The sequence below is a fragment of the Corvus brachyrhynchos genome, unplaced genomic scaffold (assembly GCF_000691975.1).
Source record: "Corvus brachyrhynchos isolate BGI_N302 unplaced genomic scaffold, ASM69197v1 scaffold523, whole genome shotgun sequence".
NCBI classification, from domain to species: domain Eukaryota; kingdom Metazoa; phylum Chordata; class Aves; order Passeriformes; family Corvidae; genus Corvus; species Corvus brachyrhynchos.
The window spans coordinates 2,296,964-2,309,643 of NW_008237265.1; the positions used below are offsets into that span (position 1 = coordinate 2,296,964).

Genomic DNA, 12,680 nt, shown 5'->3' on the forward strand with positions numbered 1-12,680 from the left:
TTTTAAGAGGGTGCTCCTGATAACTAAAGATCAGCCTTCTTTCAAGAATTCAAGCCTGTCATGGATTTAAATCCACCAAGAGGATTAGAGAAGAGGACAAATACGACAATATTTGGTTTAGGAATAGAGTTATTAACTTTAATTCCTCATTTGTACATGCATGAGTTGGTGCCTACAGAGATTACTTCTCAAAAAGGATTAGAAATATTAGAATGTAACATTTGAAAGAACCTTCTCGCATTCTGTATAGCTCTGTTACATTTCCTCCAGCTTTAAGAGGGACCCTGTACATCACATATTTCTTAATGGTGATAGATGGGTAGAAATGAGATACTGAAGAATAGATTCATATTCACATCTCTGCAAATCTGCGTTAGTATTTTATAAACTCTCAAGGAAATTACTAACACCACCACCACTCCCTCCCAAACTCTAAATTTCAATATTTTTAAACTATTTTAAGTATTTTAATCATCCTGCAGGTGCTCTAAACAAAAGAATTCTAGGAATGATACAATCTACAACCTGAAATATATCATTAGAAATTTTAACTTTGTTAAATGATAAAACACAAAGTGTGATCTGTGGTCATTTCTGGAAGACAAAAAAAGGTTAAGCGCTTTAATTTCTCAGAGTATCTATTTCTGTACTGCACACTGCATTCTTTCTGTGGTCTCAAGTATTTTTCATATAAGGAGAACGTTGCATTTGACAGGAGAAAAGTTTTCCTGGGGAACAGTGTGGAAGACAGAATTAGTAGATGTAGAACATCTCACAAGAAAACTTCGTATTTTTTTTTCATTCTGTTTTTCATTCAAACATTTTCTGGCAATAAATACTTAAGAAGTGCAGTCTTTGTGTCAGAATTTAGACCTACCAAATATGCTTAATGTGGAACGTTTTTTCCTTGGTTCTCCACCTTTAACTGAGTTTTGCCCTGAAGAGTTTGCAGCATCCAGAAAAGATAAACAATGAGTTAACACATGGAAGTTGTGTTATCCGAACTCTTCGGATATGCAATGTTAAGTGAGATTTAAAGCAAGATTAGGTTACATGAGCACCTCCTGTGACCTTCCCAACAGGGAGAAGCATTTGGCTCCTCCCCCTTTGGAGCTTTATAATAATCCCATTCAGAACACTTTAGGCAAAACACTGAAAAATCTACTTGGAGTGGAATCGAGATCTCTTTGGTCCATTAACACTGATGTAAGAAATGACTGGATAACTTGGCAATGCTTCTTTAAAGAGTGTAAAAAACACCCTTGATAGATAGTGACAGCAGTAGGCACTGGTAGGCAGGTGACCTTCCCAACTACAACCAAAAGTGGTGTTTGGAAATAGCTGTTTGGCTGAAGCCTCTAGTGAATCACTTCAGAAACTAGCCTACTAAAGCCCCACCCTGATACAACATTGAGGGATTCCCCTCTAAAGCCATACAGGCCCCTGGTATCCCTTAGTCGCTAACAAAGTACAGGTAAAAACAATTCACAGCAACTTGCAGAACAGGGCAGGATTTTGTCTGCTGAATCAGGTGAAAGAAATAAGCCCCTCTCAGACTGTTCTTGCTCAATGAATAACCGCAACTGTACCTGTTCCAGCTTCTCGTCTGACCAGTTCTTCTCTGTACCTTACAATTACACTCAGACAGAGTTCAGGTTTGTGCATATGTCACAAAGCAGGAATCCTCCACTCTCTCCACTCTCTTTAAAGGCAATTCTCAGCATGTAGGAATTTAACTGGAGCATGGCAATACAGCGACTTCTCGCTTTCCTAGTTCCATCTATGGTGAAATCATAGAATAGAATCACAGACTGGTTTGGGTTGGAAGGGACCTTAAAGCTCATCTAATTCCAAACTAGTTCCAACTCTAGTTCCAAACTCATCTAGTTCCATGGGCAGGGATACTGTCCACTAGACCAGGCTGCTCCAAGCCTCGTACAACCTGGCCTTGAACACTTCCAGGGATGGGGCAGCCACGGTTTCTCTGGAAGTGTTCAAGGCGTGAGAACAGGTAGAGCTGGCTTCCACTTAGCTGTGATTTTATTTTCCCTTTGGCTCTATGAATGAGGGGTTCAGACCAAGTGATTTATGTTCTTAACCTGTGCTGACAAGTCCCATTCTTCCACTGCTGACCTCAACCACTGCTCGTTAAAGTCACAGTGACACATTCAGTACTGGTTGATAGAAAGTAACATGACATCCAGGAATGACACAGAGCGACCAGCAATAATACAAAATTGAGACCCTCTACCAAAGAATACACTCCCCCTTAGCCCAGGGGAGTGCATTCACCCAGCCTTCAAACTTACTTGTGCAGCAAAGCAAGTGTCAGTGTGAGGAGGAAAAGGGTAATTCCACAGAATCACAGCATGGCCTGGGTTGGGAGGGCCAAGTTCTGTCCAAGTGGGTAGAACTTGACTGGGCATGAGGAGATCATTACAGTTCTCATCAGTAGTGTAGGTCTTTCCCAGTGACCATATAATAATGTGATTTTATGTATGCTTATGAAAACACAGAATCAAATAGGTCACATCGAACTACTTAATGCACTGTCAGTGCCTGAAATGAGTTTTCCAAAAAAAAAGGCAACCATTGCTGAACTGACATTGTGCTGTATTTTCTTGGCAACACACATGGGATAGCCACGTGTATATGAAAATGCTCAGCTCTGTGATGGCTCACTCTAAAAAGTCAACTCACTCTGGTTTTGCTTTCTACTGGCTCCCATTCAGTGGTGAAGCTATTTTACAGCATGTGGCCTGTTTTAGGTTGCACTCTGTAACTTAGATAAAAATGTCTGTCAGCTCCCCCAAAAGTCCTTACTGGCATCTTGCAAAAACAAACTGCCATTGTTGTAGACCATAGCAACTTGATTTCCTCCAGCTTTAGCCAGTTTCATGAACCACAATTATACTTGCTGCTGCCATGAAGTCAAAAGTATTTTCAGTCTACCTCTCAGATGACTGAACATAACAGAAGCAGCTTTGGATAGAGTATCTGAAAATTAACTTACTCTTTCTACATTTTCATCCATTATTCAAACTAAAGGATCTGTGTATGGATATTCATATCAACCACAGTTTTCCTTTCACAAATGCTGAAAATTCTTACTCCTAAAACATAGCTTGCTAGGTGTTTACTCACATATGCATGTATATATGCACATGTATATATAAACATATATCCTCACAGCAGGGTATCTTTTCTTCATGTTCGACTGGTTTCTTGGCTAACACAAAAGTGTGTTAATTAACAGTTTAATATAAAATAGATAATTAGATAAGGTCATTCTGACTAAATCCAGACATTGACAAAATCAATTTATTGAGACACCTTCTGTAAGAATCTCAAAAGGGTAAGATTGGCAAGCAGCCTGAAAAAACAGTCCAACTCTAGTTCCAAACTCATCTAGTTCCATGGGCAGGGATACTGTCCACTAGACCAGGCTGCTCCAAGCCTCGTACAACCTGGCCTTGAACACTTCCAGGGATGGGGCAGCCACGGTTTCTCTGGGCAACCTGTGCCAGTGAGAACAGGTAGAGCTGGCTTCCACTTAGCTGTGATTTTATTTTCCCTTTGGCTCTATGAATGAGGGGTTCAGACCAAGTGATTTATGTTCTTAACCTGTGCTGACAAGTCCCATTCTTCCACTGCTGACCTCAACCACTGCTCGTTAAAGTCACAGTGACACATTCAGTACTGGTTGATAGAAAGTAACATGACATCCAGGAATGACACAGAGCGACCAGCAATAATACAAAATTGAGACCCTCTACCAAAGAATACACTCCCCCTTAGCCCAGGGGAGTGCATTCACCCAGCCTTCAAACTTACTTGTGCAGCAAAGCAAGTGTCAGTGTGAGGAGGAAAAGGGTAATTCCACAGAATCACAGCATGGCCTGGGTTGGGAGGGCCAAGTTCTGTCCAAGTGGGTAGAACTTGACTGGGCATGAGGAGATCATTACAGTTCTCATCAGTAGTGTAGGTCTTTCCCAGTGACCATATAATAATGTGATTTTATGTATGCTTATGAAAACACAGAATCAAATAGGTCACATCGAACTACTTAATGCACTGTCAGTGCCTGAAATGAGTTTTCCAAAAAAAAAGGCAACCATTGCTGAACTGACATTGTGCTGTATTTTCTTGGCAACACACATGGGATAGCCACGTGTATATGAAAATGCTCAGCTCTGTGATGGCTCACTCTAAAAAGTCAACTCACTCTGGTTTTGCTTTCTACTGGCTCCCATTCAGTGGTGAAGCTATTTTACAGCATGTGGCCTGTTTTAGGTTGCACTCTGTAACTTAGATAAAAATGTCTGTCAGCTCCCCCAAAAGTCCTTACTGGCATCTTGCAAAAACAAACTGCCATTGTTGTAGACCATAGCAACTTGATTTCCTCCAGCTTTAGCCAGTTTCATGAACCACAATTATACTTGCTGCTGCCATGAAGTCAAAAGTATTTTCAGTCTACCTCTCAGATGACTGAACATAACAGAAGCAGCTTTGGATAGAGTATCTGAAAATTAACTTACTCTTTCTACATTTTCATCCATTATTCAAACTAAAGGATCTGTGTATGGATATTCATATCAACCACAGTTTTCCTTTCACAAATGCTGAAAATTCTTACTCCTAAAACATAGCTTGCTAGGTGTTTACTCACATATGCATGTATATATGCACATGTATATATAAACATATATCCTCACAGCAGGGTATCTTTTCTTCATGTTCGACTGGTTTCTTGGCTAACACAAAAGTGTGTTAATTAACAGTTTAATATAAAATAGATAATTAGATAAGGTCATTCTGACTAAATCCAGACATTGACAAAATCAATTTATTGAGACACCTTCTGTAAGAATCTCAAAAGGGTAAGATTGGCAAGCAGCCTGAAAAAACAGGAATATTCCATCTTCGAAACTGCAGTTCACTTCTGACTTTCAAGTTTTACCACTAACAGCTATTACATTGCAGTACTCTAGATAATATCTTTTTTTCCCCAAAATAGTAATAAATATTTCTATGGACAGCCACTGGAAAGCAAAAAAAGACACATCTGTGTGCACTACTCATGAGCACAAATATCAGGAAGCAGTGAAAAACCAAAGAGTTTAGTTAACGTAAACTGAAAAGTCTTCAATAATAAACAGGTCCGTTTATTTAAAGCCTCTCGTAAGCACCTTTTTTGAGTGATTGGGGTCAAAAGTATTTTGATCGGAATGGGCTGACCTCCCTCCTCATGTTTACCTTAAGGAAATGGAATCTGTGAAAGGGCAGAAATGAAGCTGGAAGGAGCAGGAAGAGCTTAGGATGAGGTAAAAGGCAAGAACAAAAGGAAGGGCTCTTGTCTGATGACAGAGCCAGTCAGAGATGACGAAGATGATGACTCAAGAGAGCAAAATAGAAGATATTTGAATTTAGAACACCTTTTCAACACGAGTAAGCTGAAAAGCAGGATTTGGAGTAAATTTTTTACTGGTATTACCCAGATAGGCATCTCCAACCCACTCTGCTATCCTTTAGTGGATTGAATACATTTGTTTTTAAGCACAGGTTACAAAGGTAAAGCACAATGTTCCCACTTTTCAGAAGCAGAACAAGAAACTGAATTTTCAAAACGAAAAGATTAGCTCATACAGGAATCTCTCCTTAATCTAAAGGCAAGTAACTCTGCTTGCATTTTGAAACATCCTGTCTTCCTTTGAAAGAAGAAGGACAGTTATGGACAGCCAATCCATGGAAGATTTAACGGGTATAGAAAAAGTGGTATTAAACCTTCTTTGAAGTTTAACTCTTAATGAATCTGCATCTCCCCAGACTCACTCTGTTTACCTTTTGTCCTGTGCTGAAAGCCTAATAGCCACAAGTGGAAAATCTGGCATCCTACAGCATCTCTCTGTTGAATTTACATGCAAAGTTGTAGTAACTGGAAAATTAAAATACCGATTCAAATAATGAGAGATGTACAGTAAATTGGTTTTTAACTGACCATAATCATTTTCATGCCTGTAACTAACGAGAGTGGTGGCTTGTTTGCTTTTACTCATGAAATATCCTGAGGGAAAAAAACCTCTTTGCTAGTATAAATTAGAAGTTACAAGTCTGAGATGCAATTTGACAAGATAACAGTTCTCCCAAACTGGGGACTGAAAGATGAATTTAAACAATTAATTAAATAATGCAAACATGTCAGTTGAATTTCGTAAGCCACAAACTCGCAGGTAGTTCTATGCACATTACAGAACTGTTCAGGATCTCAAAGGATGCAATTTTAAGGTAATGACAGGTTTATAAAGGAATTTATTTTAGGATAAGAGAAGACCCATTTCCTCTTTCAGTATGCTTCCATATGCTACAAATAAAAAGATTTATCAAAGAATTTTTTCCTCTCAAAGGTAATAAAGAGCTCCTTTAACATCTAACATGGCAGTCCAGCTTCTCCTGATAAATTGCACACTTCAGGGAAATTATTTTTTTTCCATCCAGAAAAAAATCCTATCGCTTTTACCACAAAATTTACACTTTTTGGTGAGAAATTTTGTATGTGTAATTTGGAGGCAGAACTTTTCTAGTAAAATGGAGAAAACACAGTGACGTCTTAACTGTAGAGCTCAGGTGACTCCAAAACAAAATGTGCATCTACCAAGACTTACTAAGAAATCTAAGAAGGATTTGAAAGGATTCTGGGTGAAACTTTTTCTGGTCAGTTTTGTCCAAGGAGAAATCCAAGTAACACAGCCTGAAACCACAAAAACAGGCACTAGGAATAAAAATGTAAAGTGAACTTTCTGGACATGACTTCTGAAGGAGCCGTGTCTGAAGAGCTATGCTGAGATTTTTCTTGCAGCTTTCCACCCCACCTTGGCAAACTGCAGATGAGCCACTGTGGTCCCTTCCAGCCTTACCCATTCAGTGATTCTGGGATTTGTGCCAGGAAGGACTCAGGTGCACAGAGAGAGCAAAGAAACAGTCAAATCTCTTCAAATAAATATTATGCAATGGATTCAGGCTCCTACATACTACTAAGGACCTGCTTTGTGGTGTCCAGAAGTAGCAAAACATGCTGCAAAGCAGATGAAAGTAGAGGCGGATCTAAACTGCAAATGTCTCTTCTGCTTCCCTGTGTACAACCTGCTGGGAAGGCAGCAGATGAGGAATGTTAGAGGCAGGAAAGAAGCAGGGGAGTATTAACTTCATGTAGCACAAGAGCACGTGGAATAGCAAGGGGTCAAAACAATAAACAGCAATAGCCAGGAGCTGCACTCCAGAAGCTGATGCAGCAAACTTTGCCACAGCAGGCAAATCCTCCTTGTGCCCATGTGCTACTCACTTTTCCATATCCCCCAATAGTGTATGCTATGGATCACTGGTGAAAATTTCCATTAAAAGGTGTTATTATGGCTTTAAAAACCAAGTAAACAAAGTTTTATCCTCTAGTAAGAAGGTTATGGTACAGTCATAAAATGTCAGCCTGTATCAAAAGGTGCAAGAGGTTCTACTTTGCTCAAAGCACAGTAAAGAGTCTCATGGTATTTTATTTTCCTTTCATTCAGGATCATAAACTACAATTCTACCCTTTGAGCATCTCAAACGTTATCCTCTTTTACTACAGCTAAAATGAAGGATTAATCCTAGAAGTGGTTGCACAGCTGTGCTTTTCAGCAAAGGTGAGTCACTTGGGACCAAAACTCCTTACTAGGTTTTCTCAGGGCTGCTTTTCCATTTAGGGAAAGGTAACTTTCCCTGGCCATCCCACCACATCCAGCAGTGCCCTTTACCAGATGTGGACCATGGAAATACAATTCTGCCACTCAGTGCACTGTCAAGAGGCACTGCCAGGTCTCAAACTACAGGAATACTGAGGATGTAAAACTCACAGATATAAACCATCAAACTGAATAACTCAGAGGATACTTACCACCTCTTGCTCCTCCACCCAGCTTGTTAACATTGTGCTATCATCTACATTATTTCATCATTTTAAGATATATTTATATGTAGATGATGTTCTGCAGGACACAACTGAGAGAATATGAAACATTTTCACTACTCTTTTGTTTGTTTGTTGATACTTGTTTAAAAAAGTATGCTTTTTCTTACATAATAATTTGAAAACCTGTTTCATGTGTTCAGTATAAAAAACCTGACATGACTCTCTATAGGAAAGATATTTGATTTCCAGATGCACTTACCAGAAACTTACAAAGAGCTAATGATTACATTACAGAAAATCACAGCTCACTGAACACACTTGTATTACTTGTAGAGTTGGATAACTGCTTAAGAACTGCTTATCTTCAATATCAGATTATTTCCCTCTAATAGCAATTTATTTTTGGAAGTTTCTGCTCTTAAATTCCAGAAAAAGAAATTAATATGAAGCACAATGCTTCATTTAACATATATTTAATAATATTAAAATCTCCCCAATATTTCAGTAATTTCCATCACTGATTCTCTCAATTATACATATTTTCATAACAGCTTGCTAGCCTTGTCTCTGCTTAGAACAAGTTCCCCAATCTGATTTAATAAGCGTAGAGAATCTATGGGGTACCTATTTCAGTTTCCTGAACAGATTTCAGTGGAAGCAAAAGCTCTACAATCTGATACAATGACCAGAGTCTGAATTCAGATTTCAGTCACAGCTCTTTGAATAGGCACTTGCAAACCAGAAATAGTTATTATTTTAGGAAACAGAATATAACCACAGTTAACTTACTTAGAATCCAGTTCATGGAAGCCTATTTCTGCCCTCACTCACTTCTGAACTATTTAAATATAACCAGGAAGCTCATGAGGCCAGTTACATTTAGATACCCAGTGAATGCAATGCTGGCATAAATCTGTGAAACCCCCACACCTTTTCTCATGAGTCATATTCAATAAACAGAATTCTTTTGTAAAGGATACAAGGATTGTTGTCATCAATGCTGCAACTGTCCAGAATCAAGGAGATGCCATCCAAGTCATACACCTAAATAAAAACAAAAGTTTAATTTAACAGATGTCTCAACAATACTAACGTTTCATGCAAGAAATACGTAAAAATGTAACAAGGATGTTTGTTTCATCAAAAATATTAAACATGCTAACATGAACTGCAGAGTAAACCTGGTACTCATGTTTTCAGCATGAGTATCAGAAAACAGTAACACAAGCAGGCACTAATTTCACATCCTCCCTTCGTTTAGCAAGTGTTTGACTGAGGTATTTTCTGCTTCTGACACCGAGCCAGATAAGCTATGCTCACTGACAACTCATGCTTGCTTCCAGAAGGAAGAACCATGAAAAACTGGAGCAAAAAATAGGGAAAAAAAAGTTGAAAAATACACCTACACACACACACAAGTTTGCATGAGGCCACATCTCCTGTACCTTCAGTAGCAATGTGTTACTTTGTATGTGCCCAGCACAAATTCTTTATATCAAGTAAGAGCCATTGATGTTTTTCCTTTGAGAAAATGTTCCTTGTGTTACTAGCAAATGAGCAGAGGTGAGATCTGGCGACTTTAGTTCCTTGTGCATACATATATATGGGAGTTCACAAATTGCACTACTACATTTGTGTGTGTGTATGAGATAACAACACATAATCCTAACAGACTCATACACATACACTTTACCAAGTACTTGGGACAAACTGATCTTAACAATAAACATGGAGCATGATTATCTTATGGAAAGTATGTTCCATAAGAAATTTATGTAGACTCCTAAGGTACACTGTAACTTCACACATGCATATTTATAGCTTTACATGTCTCTTCCAACCTCAACCATTCAGTGATAGCCAAGCTATACTTTTCCACATCTTAAGTTCTTTAATTTCTTAGAATTTAATTTCAAACCAAGAACTGCCAGTCAAAGGAATTTAACCTAGTGCCAATTTAGGCTGTGGCTTGATGATGGCGTTCTCTCTTCCATCTTTTTTGCCCCAAACAAGATGCATTTTTAATTTATCGAGGAAAACAATAAATCCCAAAGTTTACACTGCAGGATCATCAGCTTTCTGAAACACAAGTTTTGTTATAAGAGAGGCATGTCGAGTAGGAGATTTAGATGTGAAATCCCAAACAAACTATGGATCAATAAAACTGAATTCAAGAGACAAAGATGAGCACATGCCTCTTACAAGCTCCTTTTCAGATAATCTTATTGCAGAGTCTCAAGATAGAACATGAGAAAGCAGCGGTGACAGACACACAGACAGGCAATGCTTACATGTAGGAGAAGCAAAGAGCACTGCTAGGTCTTAAAACCCACTTTCTGCATCTGTGCTAACACACCTAACTTTACCTACATGAAGTACCAGTTAGTAATACAAGTTTAAAAATACCCATTCTTTCCACGAAATGTTCGTATTTTCTCCAAGGCCATGCACCATGTATAGTATCATACTTCAAAGCTTGAACAAGCAGTGACCTTCAGGTAACATAGCCCTTGCACATGCTTGGGAAATGCTGGTCCTTTGATGTTCAGGCTGTAGCCAAACTCTGATGTGCCTACAGTGCTACCTCTTATTTCCCACCAGTGAAATGCTGAACAGTAGAAATTAATCGGGATTAATTTCTGCTGTCAACAGAAACAAACCATGCAATAATCTGCTCCAGTTCGATTCAAGCAAGATGTCTGGTTAACAAAATAAGCATTTTGGGAAAGTTCAAGTTTAATTAAGATCCACTGACGCTTCAAAGAGTTACTGTGAGAATATGATGAGATTCTTTCAAAGTTATGTGGGAACAGCAGCAGCAAACACAGCCTTAGTGATACCTTCATGAAAAATCAAGTTGCTAACTACCATTGCCTTGCACCTCCCCCCTTGGAGGTTCTCGAACATTGTACAATTGAACTGCACATACAATTTGCATGAGTTGGGCACAGCTTTTGTCACCACAATGCCAGCTTTAGAATGTCACCTGTGACCTACTACACAAGGAAATGGAGCAAGAAGAAGAACCTTACAATGTACCTACCCAAGACAAATCTATATACTCCAAGTGACTTGTGAGATGAAGAGGTCGAATCCTGAGCAACCACTATTAGAAAAGCTCCAGTCCATGCCAGCTGTTCCTGAACCACCACTGGTCCACTGAAAAAGCATTTTATGGCAACCTACTATTTGTGCTCTGTAATGTGAGCAAGTTCAGCAACTGCTCTGCACATAGCAGAGCCACCTCTGCAACAAGAGTGCCACAGGCAGTCAGAGGGAAGAATCACTGTCCCACCCAGTGTCCTGCTTGCATTGCTGAGAGTCTCTCAAATCCTGTTGCTCTCGTCTCCGTCTCCCTGTAACCTCCCAAACCAGCACATTTTGCAAACATTGAGAAATCATCCTACATCTCAACCTCTTACACACAGATCCATTGGAACTACACTGCCCAACAGAAAGTGCTTTGGGAACTTTTCCAACTAATTATTGGTCTCAAGAGTTTTTGCTTTGAAGAAAACAGTCTGTGAAATGCCCAGTGTAGAGCAAGGGAATAGAGCTTTTGCAGCAATCTTCTGCAGGGCTTGGGGAAGGAGTCAGTATTGCACAAAACCCAAATCTTACTTTAAATATGGTGTGAAAGTACCTTGTGAAGAGAACATTTGTGGCTGGTATCAAACTGGCTCTAATCCGTCTAGATTTTGGAAGAAATTATAGACAGAAACTAAAGAATAGGACAGTTGTGGTGTCTGTCTGGTGAACAGAACTGCTCACATTGGCCTGTTACAAAAGATCACTAAATCTATTCTCCATTTACATTACTGACAACATAGTTGGCCAAAACCAGGGAACTGCACCGGACTGTAACAAAGCCACAAGGTTATTTCATTATCAAGAACAGTGCTGTTCAGAATAATACTGTATTCTGAACTACACTGGAACAGAAAATGAAGCTGCCAGGTTACTTAAGACAATTTTAGAATGTAACAGTCCATCTCTATGCTAATGATCTCTAGTGCTTCAGTCCTATCAGTAATGAGTATCTTGCCCTAATGTTATGATGTCAGTTTCTGAAATAGCTTTCTAAAAAAGCAGAAACATAGAATATCCAGCATTCCAAGGCAGGTATCCATCCCTGCCAGTTAAAAAGCTTACTTTCACAACACAGCTTTATATTGCTGTCCCATTTGTTTACTGCACTTGCTTTTGAAACATAATGAAGATGTGAATCATGCCAGTGAGAGAAATTTAAATGTATTACACTGAAGAGAAAATACCTTTCCCAGTGACAGTGACTGCTAGTATTTTCTCTTTCTCTGTACCTGAAATTTAAAAATCTATCTTAATTATTTAAATCAGGCTCTAAAAAGAAGCTCATGTGCTTCTTTTGGTGCTATACAAATATAAAACAAAGTTTATGGGAAGAACTAGCCCAGACTGTATATGCCTAGTGCTTCCATGGCCAAGTCTTTAATTCAGATGATTTGGGACATGTCAGCCCTGAGGAAAAAGCTGTATTTTTTCTCTTCATAACCAATGAAAAAATATGAACAGAAGTTGACATCTTTCTGTTATCTTACAGAAATCACATTTATTGACCAGGATATAAACAAGGTCAGTAGCATAGTGAAGGATACGTGCCTGAACAGAACTGCTCCCGACAATCTCCCAGTACTTTCTTATGAAGTACACAGAAGTAATTACCATTAACATAATCACTCACAGCAGAGCCCAGGAAAAG

The 12,680-nt window shown here is 39.0% G+C and overlaps 1 protein-coding gene across 3 annotated transcripts in view; it reads right to left on the reverse strand.

The window, feature by feature from the left end:
* ATXN10 (ataxin 10) overlaps positions 1–12,680 on the reverse strand; it is a 98,057-nt gene that overhangs the window by 10,098 nt on the left and 75,279 nt on the right. For 2 of the 3 annotated variants that reach the window (XM_017730554.1, XM_017730553.1), the window contains one exon: positions 8,923–8,986. In XM_017730554.1, coding sequence (XP_017586043.1) covers positions 8,923–8,986 — 64 coding nt within the window. Of the gene's footprint in view, positions 1–8,922; positions 8,987–12,680 lie in introns of those variants that run through there. The other variant, XM_017730555.1, reaches the window with a different exon arrangement.